This window comes from Chanodichthys erythropterus, chromosome 23 (genome assembly GCF_024489055.1).
Source record: "Chanodichthys erythropterus isolate Z2021 chromosome 23, ASM2448905v1, whole genome shotgun sequence".
NCBI classification, from domain to species: Eukaryota; Metazoa; Chordata; class Actinopteri; order Cypriniformes; family Xenocyprididae; genus Chanodichthys; species Chanodichthys erythropterus.
Window position 1 is genome coordinate 10,700,739 of NC_090243.1, and position 14,971 is coordinate 10,715,709.

General features: G+C 36.8%; 1 protein-coding gene across 1 annotated transcript in view; it reads right to left on the reverse strand.

The window, feature by feature from the left end:
• Positions 1-14,971, reverse strand: part of cnksr2a (connector enhancer of kinase suppressor of Ras 2a) — a 100,267-nt gene that overhangs the window by 52,476 nt on the left and 32,820 nt on the right. The window contains exon 3 of the mRNA XM_067377746.1: positions 6,313-6,515. Coding sequence (XP_067233847.1) covers positions 6,313-6,515 — 203 coding nt within the window. The remainder of the gene's footprint in view (positions 1-6,312; positions 6,516-14,971) is intronic.

Sequence of the window (14,971 nt, forward strand, 5' to 3'; positions counted from 1 at the left end):
AGAAACTCTAACAATCTTTCACTGCTGGGCTACAAATCATTCATTCACAGACCCCACAAGTGCTCTTATACCACCCAAACATGAATTCCTGAGTCAAACTCTCTTTTCTTAACAGGATTTGGGATGCAGCTCTAGGCGAATACACCAAATCCCCTTCAAAACTCCGCTCCTAAATGTCAGCGACTTCGCTTGTTTCCCAAATATCACTTTGTGGTAGACAAGTACGAAGACAGAGTCTGACCCCGGTTCAAGGACACCTGTCAGCAAGCATGGACGAAGAGGACAGATACTGTCTGAAAGAAACCTGAGGGGATGGAGAGGGAGAATGAGAGGGAGAAAGTAAAAAAAAAAAAAAAAATGGGAGAGAGGGAGAGACAAGGAAATGATAGCAGCAAGAAAATAAGTAAAAGTTCAAAACCAAGTCATCCGAGCTAGACTGCGAGACACTAAAATCTATGCAGCTCACTCGATTCTCTCCAGGATTGACTAGACTTCATTACATACAACCTTTACTCTTTCAAAGCATTCGAGCACATGCCGCCATCTGGACACAAAGGCTCCAGGCTGACAGGAAATCCGTCATTTGGGTAAAAAAGACCACTACCATCTCCTCAAGGCCAGGCCTCAAAATTTCACCTCTTCCTGCTCCAGTTTTTCGATCAATGCATGAGAGTCTGGGAGCTGGTGTGCTCTTGTAATTGCTTATGCGCTGCTGTCTATCTTCATTTCAAAGATCCTTTTACACATGGAGAGAGAGGATCTGAACACTTTCAGCTCCTATCTGAACAAATCAATGAAAACGCATTAGCACTAATAATGTCAGGGCATTTACATTTATGCATTTGGCAGATGCTTTTATCAAAAGCAACTTAGAGTGCATTCAAGGTATACAATTTAGCAGTTCACGTATTCCCTGGGAATCAAACCGACGACCTTGGCATTGCTAGCACTGTGCTCTACGGTTTGACCTACAGAAGAAGTCAGGAACCTTTATCTTAGTATAATGATTACACCATAAAAAAGTTAAAATGGGTAACTAGTGGCACACCATCAAGAAATTTGAGGCTGATATTGAGGCTAGCATTCAAAATCAGTTATTTTATTTCTAGTGTGGTTTACTTTTAATTTTAAAAGAATATAATTTTAAAGTCGGATTATTCGGTACTAAAAGCTTATTTAGGCTAGAATTTGAAGTGGAATGAGTGTGAAAACAGTTGAGCTGAATGTAAGATCAAAAACTATAGACCTCACTCAGAGTAGATGCCAAATTTAAAGTAGCACAAATGAAAATGAGACTGTGAGGAATGGAAGTGCTTTCGCAATGTTGTGCATTGAGGTTTAACATTCAGTTCACACATTTCAAATGACATTATAAATGTTTTGTTGCCTGAATTATCAACTATCAATAGCCGCATTTCCACCGAAATTACCCGGAACAATTTGTCCCAGGAACTTTTTTCTCACAGGCCTGTTTACTATCTGGGTTTCCATTGTGGCCGAAAGTACCGCAAAGATTAGGCAAATTAGTCGGGTGATGTAGGACTGAGTACAACTTTCGTCCTCCACATATAAGCTTAAAGGGATAGTTCACCCAGAAATGAAAACTTTGTCATCATTTACTCATCAAGTTGTTCCAAACCTGTATAAATTTCTTTGTTCTGCTGTACACAAAGGAAGATATTTGGAAGAATGTTTGTAACCAAGCAGATCTTGCCCCACAGACTACCTTAAGTATTTTTTTTCCTACTATTTTAGTCAATGAGGGGCAAGAACATTCTTTCAAATATCTTCCTTTGTGTACAGCAGAACAAAGAAATGTGTACAGGTTTGGAACAACTTGAGGGTGAGTAAATGATGGCAGAATTTTCATTTTTTGGGTGAACTATCCCTTTAATAAAGCCTGAACCTCGTCGTCGGTCCATCGGTCATGTTTCTTAAACTACATTGTTGATTCGAATAGCAAACAACTCAAAAATGGTGGTTGACATAAAATGAACTCAACCAATCGGCATGTTCAGCGCCAAAGTCCCACCCCTGAAAGTTACTGAACTTTGAAAAAGTACTACCTCGTGAGCAGGGACTTTCTGAGAGGGAAATTTGTCATTTAGTACCTCATTTAGACCATGGTCCCTGCAATCGAAACTCACCGAGTACCACCCCAAAGTCCTAATAATCGAAGGGTTAACAAACCTGACACGCATTTTAATAAGCCCCTCCCACATGGAGCTATGCCCAGTGAACAAGAATGAGGGAAAGCCCACAGCAAACCCCACAGAAGCATTAAATGATGATCACCGGCTTGGCAAGTGGCAGAGGAGAGCTGGTGTCAGCCTGGATGGATATCAACCAATAACACTTAAGGGACCGAGACTCTCAAGTCAGTCATAATGTCTCTTGGCTTCAGATCCATTCACCTGCGTTAGAGTTACTCTGTTCCTCCCTCTCTCTCAGAGCTCCTTCTGTTCTTCCACTATGTCTGCAGGGGAGACGAGAGCTCTACTGGGGACTGTTTTGGCAGAGAAGAAAGGCCGGGGAGCGTAATTAGGCCATCATTAATGAACGAGGGGGACGAGGCACCCCTCCCACCCGGTGGCCTTGTTCCTACAGCGTGCGTTCCTGATAATGGAAACTGAAACTTAGAAACCTCCCTAACCCAAACACTGACTGGCTAGAAGATCACCTTAGTCAGCAAGCCGTGAGCTGGTGTGGATTAGTCCTCTCAGCTTGATCCCAATCCAGACTGGGCCAATGTGAACTTTGTGTGACATGGACCACTCTCAGGTCCAGGATCAGAAAGCGGGGTTGCGGATGCCCGGGCACAGCAATAAAGAGATGGTGTTCTCAGTGGGGTGAAGCTGAGAGGGTATCAAATGCCGTCTGATGGAAAAAGGGTCCTACTGTGCGGTGCTGTCCCAGTCTAGAGCTTTAAGCCAGGCTCAGTACCACAGGGAGCTGGACCGAGTAAAGCAGCTGGGTGCCAAATGGATCATTCAGCACAAACCACCCACTTGATTTACATTCATTGCATAATTAAAAAGCAGAAATATTGCAGCACTACAGTCTATAACTTAAGTGTCTTATGAGGTGTTTATTTAGACAGTGATTTGCAGCGACAAAGCTAAGCAGAATTCAAATTTATGAAAATAAGAAGCAAAGCCGTTTGTGTACTCTCAGCTCTGTTTAATACTCTTTAACATATGAGGGTTTTTTTCTGCTAGTTCTGATTTTAAATTTCGGTGCCAATGTTAACTGATCCTCAAAATAAATATCAAATTTAGTTTTCATCAATGCATTTTTATATTTGTCATAAATAATTATTTTTTAAGGTTTTTAATTGTACAAAATTCCGTTAACTTTTTTTTTTTTCTTCACAAAGGGAAAATTTAAAGTAGCTGGAATCTATAAAGCTATAATTTAACAAAATATTTGCTTTAAAAAAATGGAATACGATGGAAAACATAAGTGATTGTTCTTACTGATGCTTTCAAGATGATAATTTTTTTTTTTTTTGCAAAATAAAAGAAATTAAATTCTATGTTAGCCAGCTAATATTATTTTGATGACAAATCAGCAGAATAATCTACAAAACATGATAAAAAGTCAAAGTTTATAAGCCATAAAAATTGGATGTTGAGCAGTGGTTCTTAACCAGGCCCCCATCAAGCTTCCAATGGGGCCAAAAGATAGCTTAAAATTATTTTAATGATCATTTATTAATATTCATATTCATATATTAAAACAGTGTAATGTAATTACAATGCAAAAACAAAATCAACATGCAATTAAGAAGTAATCTAAAATCATATTTCTTTATTTTCCCTCAAAAACTATTGTTTTTATTGAATTACTTACAGCTCTTAACTTCTGGAATCACAAAATTAATTGTGGTAAATTGACCTATATTAACACTCTCAGTTTCTTTTAATAATACATTATAAGAGTTAGTTTACCCAAAAATGAAAATTTAGTCATTAATTACTCACTCTCATGTCGTTCCACACCCATAAGACCTTCATTCATCTTCGGAACACAAATTAAGATATTTTTGATAAAATCAAATGGCTCAGTGAGGCCTCCATTGATAGCAAGATAATTAACACTTTCAGATACCAAGGAAGCTACTAAAAACATATTTAAAACAGTTCATGTGACTACAATGGTTCAACCTTAATGTTAAAGAGACGAGAATACTTTTTGTGCACCAAAAAAAAAAATTTACTTTATTCAACAATATCTAGCACTCGTCACTGAACTAAACACAAAGCTTTATGAATCTTTTGTTTGGAATCAGTGGTTCGGAGCGTTTATCATATGATCTCAAACTGCCAAAGTCACGTGATTTCAGTAAACGAGGCTTCGTAACATCATAAGGGTTTTGAAATTTCAATGGTTCACGTGAGTGTTTGATAAGCGTTCCGAACCACTGATTCCAAACAAAAGATTCGTACAGCTTCAAATCTTGTGTTTAGTTCAGTGACGAGTGCAAGATATTGTTGAATATTGTCTTTATTTCTTCATAACATTAAGGTTGAACCATTGTAGTCACATGAACTGTTTTAAATATATTTTTAGTACCTTTCTGGGTGTTTTAAAGACTAAGTTAATTTGCTCTCAATGCAGGCCTCACGAGCCATCGGATTTTATCAAAAATATCTTACGGGTGTGGAACGACATGAGGGTCAGTAATTAATGACAGACGTTTCATTTCCATGTGAACTAACCCTTTAATATACTCCTAATAATATTACATTTTACAGGGGGCCTTAAAATATTGCGTTGGACAGTGAGAGGTCTTAGAGTCAAAAAGACTGAGAACCACTGACATAATAATGGATAAATGAAATTATTAGCAGCAAAGCAGAATTTTTACAGATTTTCCCTCACAATCAGCAGCAAAAAGTGTGCACAGATTCCGTGTGGACCCTACACTGAGAAGAAAATACAGTTTCAAACAACCGCTGGACAGAAATGTTCCATTTCTCACTTTCCTCACATCTCATGTCTCTCTCTCTCTGAATCACTGCTCATCAATATATCATAAAGAAATCACTATCTTAAGACAATTGCACATGAACAGAACAGAACAGACCCAAAAGAAGTGGAAGTTGCTGAGAGAGAGAGAGTCTGTGTTATATAAGACCTCTTCACTCATCCGTGTACCTGATTGCTAAGGGGTGGAATACAAATCAACATGATTGAATTTGAGCAGACAAAATCTGACCTCGCGTACACTAGACAAGAGACCCCAAGTCAGTAACTTCTGCCCACCCTAAAACACAAAGTGTCACTCTAATTCTAAGTGGCATGCCTTGATTGGAGGGAAGACCGTGCATGAAATGATTTGCATGAACAGGATATGTTCCTGGATCAACAACCTCTGTCATTCCTGGAATAACATTTGAGGAATCACAACCGTATCTCTGAGCCTAAGCCAAAAATCAGAGGCCCACAAAGGTTCTTCAAGGAACAACAAAGGACGACAATGCAGGAATGCATACTAAATCCAAACTAATTCATAAACTAATAATAAAACACTCAGAATTTCATGATGTACACTACCATTAAAAGTCTGGGGCTGGTAAGATTTTTTTATATTTTTGAAAGAAGTCTCTTTTGTTCACCAAGGCTGCATTTATTTGATTAAAAATACAGTAAAACAGTATTTAAAAAAAAAAAAAAAATGGCAAAGTTGAATTTCCAGCAGCCGTTACTCCAGTCTTTAGTGATTCAAGAAACATTTCTTACTTTATAAATGTTGAAAACAGCTGTGCTGCTTGATTCTTTTGTGGAAATCATTATACATTTGATGAATAGAAAGTTTAAAAGAACAGCATTTATTTGAAATAGAAGTCTTTTGTAGCATTATAAATGTCTGTCACTTTTGATCAATTTAATGCATTCTTACTGAAGAAAGGTATTTGTTTCTTTCAAAAGAAATATTACTTACTTGGAGCTCTAGATCTACCACTAAGTCACCAGAATTCACAGTCAGTTCCTCACGTCACAACAGCATTTATCTGACTATCAACAATGAAACAACAGGACAAAAGAACATGGAGTTCTGGAGAAGACCACTATTAACCTTTACGGTCATATTTCTTCAATCTTTATTTGATATCAAATATCATTTTCTCTGGTGTTTCTCAGAGGAACCCATCTCTAATGGAAAGGACACTGAAGTGGGCTGTACTTCAAATTGACACATCAATGTGGAATTTGAATTCAATTAAATCGAAAATGTGTGTATGTATATTAAGTATGTATTAATTCATGTATTGATTTGATGTGTATGCGGCTCTTAGCAGGACTAACCTATCCAGCCAGGCTAGAAGGCTCTTAGCAGCAGCGATGAGGTCCACCACAGAGGTGAGGAAATCGTTCGGCAGCTTGCGGGTGGTCCGGCCATCATAATGGCCGCTGCGTCTGCGCCCCGTGATGAAGTTCTGCAGGTTTTTGGCGGAGGCATTGAGCTTGTGAGAAAGAGTTTTCAGGTTTTCAGTCTCCAGCCCGTAGTTCTGTCAAACAGAGATAAAGACAATGAATTGTTTTAGTGACAAAACTGGTTGAGGAAAAAATTGTAGGAATGACTCAATCAGATTATTGCTTTTTGTTCTCTCACTGTTCTCAGTTTCCATTTTTAGATACACAATTCTCCTCTCTCTGTTTTCAATTTTAGTTGTATTGTGCATTATTGGCATAATAGAAGTTGTACATCTGCAGTTGCAATTGTACAAGTAAAACTAGTTTATTAAAACAAATTTTGAATGTTACTTGACAAAGGTTTTACTTGAAACAAATAAGATTAAATTCATATATTATATATATATATATATATATATATATATATATATATATATATATATATATATATAAAATTAAAGGGTTAGTTCACCCAAAAATGAAAATTATGTCATTAATGACTCACCCTCATGTCATTCCAAACCTGTAAGACCTCCGTTCATCTTCAGAACACAGTTTAAGATATTCTAGATTTAGTCCGAGAGCTTTCTGTCCCTCCACTGAAAATGTATTTATGGTAGACTGTCCATGTCCAGAAAGGTAATAAAAACATCATCAAAGTAGTCCATGTGACATCAGTGGGTTAGTTAGAATTTTTTTGAAGCATCGAAAATACATTTTGGTCCAAAAATAACAAAAAACTACGACTTTATTCAGCATTGTATTCTCTTCCGGAATCCTTTCCATTGAATTGATTCCACTCAATTGATTCCATTGAATTTATTCCATTGAATTGATTTCACTGAATTGATTCCATTGAATCCTTTCATCTGTCGGCGTTGGTAATGCACTTTTACGTCGCCGTGGTTGTTTTTGGCGATTAGGACATCCACGACATGCACACTTACGCACCATTTTAAAAAATATAGCAATACCAAAATACAAACAATGTAGAATAGCTTGAATACAGTGTGCGTCTCCCTCAGACTGTAAACGAAGCTCGGACGCACCGGATAACACGTCAGCAGCATCACTGCAGAGTCGTGAACCACACTCCGGAGCAGAAGGGGGTGGTAATGCACCAAGCTGGATGCCAACCGCCGTAAAACAGGAAAGAAGAAGAAGCGGAGTCGTGAACGCGAATTGACAACAGACCCGGAAGAGAATACAATCCTGAATAAAGTCGTAGTTTTTGTTATTTTTGGACCAAAATGTATTTTCGATGCTTCAAAATGTCGCAGATGTCCTAATCGCCAAAAACAACCACGGCGACATAAAAGTGCATTACCAACACCGACAGATGAAAAGATTCAATGGAATCAATTCAATGGAAAGGATTCCGGAAGAGAATACAATGCTGAATAAAGTCGTAGTTTTTGTTATTTTTGGACCAAAATGTATTTTCGATGCTTCAACAAATTCTAACTAACCCACTGATGTCACATGGACTACTTTGATGATGTTTTTATTACCTTTCTGGACATGGACAGTATACCGTACATACATTTTCAATGGAGGGACAGAAAGCTCTCGGACTAAATCTAAAATATCTTAAACTGTGTTATGAAGATGAACGGAGGTCTTACGGGTTTGGAACAACATGAGGGTGAGTCATTAATGACATAATTTTCATTTTTGGGTGAACTAACCATTTAAATATAGAAAAATATTAAATTAAATTAGTAACATTAAAATAAGGAATAAATTTAAGAAGGAATAAATTACTTCAGTTATTAACAAGGTTAAAGTAAAGATGTATTACAATGAGCATACATTTTGTAATAGAGAGGCACAAAGCACATCACTCATTGGCGGACACATACAGTACTCTCTCTCTCTCTCTCTCTCTCTCTCTCTCACTCACTCACTCACTCACTCAAAGATCAATCAGAGATCCCAAATGAATATTCAGCACCTGGCAGAAAGAAAGAGAGAGAGAGAGAGAGAGAGAGCGCTTTATATGTAGAGGTGCGTTGAGTGGGTGGAGACCGAACATAAAGTTCAGGGTATGAATAATGCACTGAGAGTCTCTGCTGCCAGCTGATAGGAGCTTACACACGCCACGCTCCTCTGTGAGATAACGCAATCAGCTCAGAGAAATCTGAATATCTAAATCTGACAAAACCATCTGAAAAAAAAAAAAAGCCAAAAAGCACACTTTAGTTTTCACATTTGCGTTTACTTCTATAGGCGTCTTGGGCATAAGACATAAGAAATTAAATTGTAATTGAAATTGCTGTTTGTGTGTTAGAAATCGGTCGCACCAGGTGCCTTTGGCAGGGTACCAAATTACCTTGTTCCTGCATAAAGAGTACGGATCAAGAAGCAAAGGGTGATCAAAAGCAGCATTATGCACATACATTCAGGAGCATGAACACACATGCTAGTCCAATAACTTCTATCCATAAACCTAACCCTCACAGCAACATTTTTGCTTTATTAGAAGGTGATCAGTGTCCAGTTTGATGCTACAATCCTTTCTCCTATCCCATGTTAAAGGAACACTCCACTTTTTTTGAAAATAGGCTCGTTTTCCAACTCCCCTAGAGTTAAATAGTTGAGTTTTACCGTTTTCGAATCCATTCAGCCGATCTCCGGTTCTGGCGGTACCACTTTTAGCATAGCTTAGCATAGTTCATTGAATCTGATTAGACCGTTAGGATCGCGCTTAAAAATGACCAAAGAGTTTTGATATTTTTCCTATTTAAAACTTGACTCTTCTGTAGTTAAATCGTGTACTAAGACCGACGGAAAATGAAAAGTTGTGATTTTCTAGGCTGATATGGCTAGGAACTATACTCTCATTCCGGCGTAATAATCAAGGAACTTTGCTGCCGTATCATGGCTGCAGCAGTGCAATGATATTACGCAGCGTCTCTCACAAACGTCTCCATGGTTGCAAGGCACGTTCCCTGTGCAAGCAGGGGCTCACGGGCGCTGCGTAATATCATTGCACTGCTGCAGCCATGGAACGGCAGCAAAGTTCCTTGATTATTACGCCTGAATGAGAGTATAGTTCCTAGCCATATCAGCCTAGAAAATCACAACTTTTTATTTTCTGTCGGTCTTAGTACACGATGTAACTACAGAAGAGTCAAGTTTTAAATAGGAAAAATATCAAAACTCTTTGGTCATTTTTAAGCGCGATGCTAACGGTCTAATCAGATTCAATGAACTATGCTAAGCTATGCTAAAAGTGGTACCGCCAGAACCGGAGATCGGCTGAATGGATTTGAAAACGGTAAAACTCAACTGTTTAACTCTAGGGGAGTTGGAAAATGAGCCTATTTTCAAAAAAAGTGGAGTGTTCCTTTAATAAGCAGAACAACATTTTACTGTATTGCTATTAAAGGGGCTATACTGTATGTAGAATTTAGAAACCCTTGTTATTAGTGACACCGGTGGCCGTTAAGTTAACTGCAGCCAGCAACTTACTGCTCGTGCTCACACTCCTGCACACATAGCGTACAAGAGACTGAACATGATTCAAGATCCCATATATTCAAGGCGAAATTCTTTTTCATTCTTCTTCACTTAGAAGTAAAAAGAAGTTGGAAATACCTTTGCAGCGATATACTGTTAATGAACATCTAGACGCCATCAACGCTGCTGATAGTGATGTTTAGATGAATATGTAAATATGTGCTGCGTGCTTTACTCTCACAACAAAAATGACAGCGGTGAGAAAGCAGCAGTTAAGAAAGCATCTGATCATAGCGATGTGGATATTTTTTTACACTGTTATGATAGTTTGATTATAAAGTATATTTGAGATTATGGACTATACAGATCTGGAAAATGTGAGAATATAGTTTAAATGACAAATTTCATTGTATGACAAATTGACATTACAGTACAGAATAGCTCTTTCTCATTTTTTTTATTATATGTGGAACAGTCTGTGATAGATGCCTGCTTTCACACGCTCCCGCTTGTATCTGTGTAAGCACTCGGGGAAGAGCGCCATTGATGGCTACCTACAACATGTTTTTGAAGAGTTGATCATTGTAGCCAATCACAGACATATATGTTGAGCATGTGAATGTAATAGCCAATCAGAGGTGTTTAAGAATCCGCTCAACAGTGCTCAAAGCATCACATTTTTCAAATTTCAGTACTGACTTGGTATCGTGGTCTGTACTTTTGACAACACTAGTCTGGATTTATTATTATTAGTAGTAGTAGTAATAGCAGTATTGTTATTATTAGTATTAGTATAACTTTTCTCAAGAGTTGGTCACAAAATATGTTTATGGCTTACACCAAATAATGTCTTAATGGGAATATACAAATGACAAATGCAGAAAGGTATCTGTGATGGCTAGGGTTAGAGGCTGAAAATAGAAAATATCATTGATTCGGCATAAAACAACATAAGTCAATGGAAAGTGCCCACCATGATAGATGTGTGTGTGTGTGTGTGTGTGTGTGTGTGTGTGTGTGTGTGTGTGTGTGTGTGTGTGTGTGTGTGTGTGTGTTAAAGTGTGCATCAATTTCAGTATCTCCTCTCACATCAGCAGGAGATCGATGAGAGTAATGTGCTCCATCTCGTCCGAAGAACAAATCCCACACACACACTTACAAAGTACAAGAACAGGTAATAAACACACCTGGAACGCTAAAACAGGCTTGTACGACATACACACAGACTCACAATAGATACATTAATCAGTTTCTGAGTGGTGGGAGACTTGCACAGAAGATGTGTTTGGGTAGGTGGGTGGGGGGGGGGTGCTAAGAATCCTCAATGCTAATCTGTTTAGAAGCTCTCTGCATGAATGCAGAAGATAATACACACACCACAATGACAGACAGATAAAGCAATAGGAAGGGGAAAAACGAGATAAACAAATATGTGAGAGAATGACAGCCTTTGAGAGTTTAGAGAGGAAAGGAGAGAGTGGGTTGCTCTGTGTCTCTGAGGTCAATATGCTGTCAAACAATAAAGACTCAACGTTCTCTGGCTTCCATCAATATTTGTGTGCAAGTTTGTATCTAAGATGGTTTCAAAGACACCTTACAGTGGGGAAACAGGGCACAGAATAAACCTCAGTGAATTAATACTGTGTTCGCAAGACAATGCTGCAGGATGCTTCAATGTTTACAGTTATTTTCTCTCAGTATGTTTTTTTTTTATTATTTATTTATTTATTTATTTATTTTATTTTTTTTTATTATTTATATATGTTTCCATTTTGATTAAGAAAGTTTGTGGTATTTTTCTGTCCTGTACATTTTCAGGTATAGTTCACTAAAGTAAAAATTCTGACATTATATACTCACTATTCTGCATCACGTGTTATTTTAATATTATTTTTATTCCATTACGGTACTTATATTTTGAATTTACTTTTATATTTTTAGTTTTCATTTTAGTTTGTTTTACTAAGTGTATTTGTCACTGCACATTGTTTTTAAATATTTTTATTTATTTATTTTTTTTACAAATTTCAACATATTTTATTTCATTTAGTTACCAAGCCAACATTTCTAAATGTCAACTAAAACTAATTTTAGTTTTGTCATTTTTTCATCTAATATTTATATTTCATTGTTTCAGCTTTATTTCAACTGTTTTTATTTTACAGCTTAAGTGGTGTATCTACCTTCAGTATGACACAGATTCGAAATAATGTTTTCTTTCCATCTTTCAATCATTAAAAAGTTTAATTCTGATGCTCTTGTAAGAATAAATGTGAAAATAAAGCTGAAAATGAGATTTGAGAGCTAAAAATGCCAGGGATGGTTAACCCTAAAATTAAAATTATATCATAATTTGCTCACCCTCATGTGGTTCCAAACCTATTTCCTTTTGTGAAATAGGAAAGAAAATATTTTGAGAAATGTCTCAGTGTTTTTTGTCCATATAATGGAAGTCAAAATGTTTTGTTTACCAAAATTCTTCAAAATATCTTCTTTTGTGCAGAAGAAAGAAAGTCACACAGGTTTGGAACAACATAAGAATTTTGATTTTTGAGTGAACTATCCCTTTACATTCATTGTATGGAAAAGAGCAGCAGGGACATTCTGTAAAATATCTAATGTTGTTCACTACGGAAAATATTGAGTGATTACTTGAAATTAAAAAGTGACTTTCAACTTGTACAGTTAAGGCAGCGTCTATGTGAAATCAGAGATGTACAATCACTTTATGGCTAATTTCATACGCACATGTCTACTGTACAGGCTGACATTCACACACACACACACACACACACACACACACACACACACACACACACACACACACACACACAGGCTGTGTAACGTGAATGTCATCAGCTCTGATTTGGGATCAGCGTTCAAAAAGGATAGAGAGCACAGCAAAGTCATCTATTTATGATTAACGCTCTCCTAAATGTCAGCAGCACAGGCCAGTGGTTCACAAAACCTCACACTCATTATAGTTCACCTTGTGTTAGAAATCTCACAGATCAAACTGAAATTCAATCTTAGGAAAAGGCAACAAGAAACGTGTGTTAGAAAGACAAGACAGGTTGAAGTGAAGATGAAAAAATAAATAAAACATAAAAAGGACAAGAAGGATAAAGGTTGAGGAGACACTCAGGATAGGCGGCGCGTGAGAGAGCTCGCACGGACGCGATAAACATCATCCTGTCGTCTGTTCCCTCCCGTCATGTTGCTGACATTCTGAAAGCGTGGGCTGGTAAGTCATTGTTTTAATACCTCGACTGAGAGATTCGAGAGAGAGGAAGTGGAGGAGAGAGAGAGAATTAGATGGAAAGCTAGTTATTAAATGCTAGATAATGTAAAAGGCTCAAGCGGTGCAGAGCACATTTCAGCCTAAATCCTTTTCCCATCTCCCACACTGTCTGTACTCTTGGTACCTTTTTGAAAATCATTTTCAAGCAGTCGAACATCACACGGCAATAAAAATTAGTCAAGAGGCACACACATACACACAGAGCAGATACAGATTAAGGCCACAGGAAGCAAAAAGCCTCATTTAAATACTGATTGAGTGACATTTTAAGAACAAATCTGATGAAATTTTTCCCAGGAGAACAACATTATTATTTTATCAAATTGAAGCTGCAACTCTTAAATCTTGTGACTTTTATTAGAACATGAAATGGCATTTGCAACTTATTTCATCTCCGTAACGTGATGTTTTTCAAAGTGAAATGAAATTTTTATTTGAGTGGATTGTGAAAAAAGGCTCCATTATTATTATTATTTTATGCTTCTTTATATTATTGTAAAATTAACAATTTTACCAGTCAGCGGCAGCATTTTTTGTCATTTTCACAAAAAATTCATGGCCCCCAGAATATTTTGTATCTGAACAAAGATATTCTAGCTTTAACAAACAAAAAGCTGAAAAAAATAGTTTTTTTTTTTTTTTTTTTGTCAGAGACTATGTATAGGGATCTGATTTAGAACAATGATCAAAAGATAGATGGCGTAGATCACATCCATCAAAGCTTCACATTCCTAAACAACTTCCTGGGTCGACAATTAAAGGGTTAGTTCACAGAAAAATGAAAATTCAGCTACAAATTACTCACCATCATGTCGTTCCACACCCATAAGATCTTCATTCATCTTCATAACACAAATTAAGATATTTTTTATAAAATCTGATGGATCAGTGAGGCCTGCATTGCCAGCAAGATTGTTTCCTTTTTCAATGCCCAGAAATGTAATAAAATCATATTTAAAACAGTTCATGTGACTACAGTGGTTCAGCCTTAATATTATAAAGTGACAAGATTTTTTAAAAAATATCTTAATTTGTGTTATGATGATGAACGAAGGTCTTATGGGTGTAGAACGACATGAGGGTGAGTAATAAATGACATTTTTTATTTTTGAGTGAACTAACCCTTTAATTCGGTAACATTAGGCTGTTTTGATTTATTTGCCATTTAATATTTGATGATTATGTTATTTTACATGTGCATAAGCAATGCTTCTATTGCTTGTTTCTATTGCTAGTTTCCTCTTCTTTGCCTGTGTTTTGATCTGTAGATTCTGTACTCTTTCAAAAGATGAATAATAGCGCTCCCTACTATATAACAGTGAAAACATGGATTAACAAAACATTTGGGGGAAGGGTTTTGTCATAAATGACATACAGGTGCTGGTCATAGAATTAGAATATCGTGAAAAAGTTAATTTTTTTATTGTAAATGATTTAAAAAAAGTAAACTTTCATATATTCTAGATTCCCTACATGTAAAGTAAAACATTTCAAAAGTTTTTTTTTTTTTTTTTAATTTGTTGATTAGAACGTACAGCTAATGAAAGTCCAAAATCCAGTATCTCAAAATATTAGAATACTTATATTTGAGTTTCATTAAATGACCATCCCTACAGTATAAATTCCGGGTATCTCTTGTTCTTTGAAACCACACTAATGGGGAAGACTGCTGACTTGGCAATGGTCCAGGAGACAATCATTGACACCATCCACAAAGAGAGTAAGTAACAGAAGGTCATTACTGAATGTGGTGGCTGTTTACAGAGTGATATATCAAAGCATATTAAA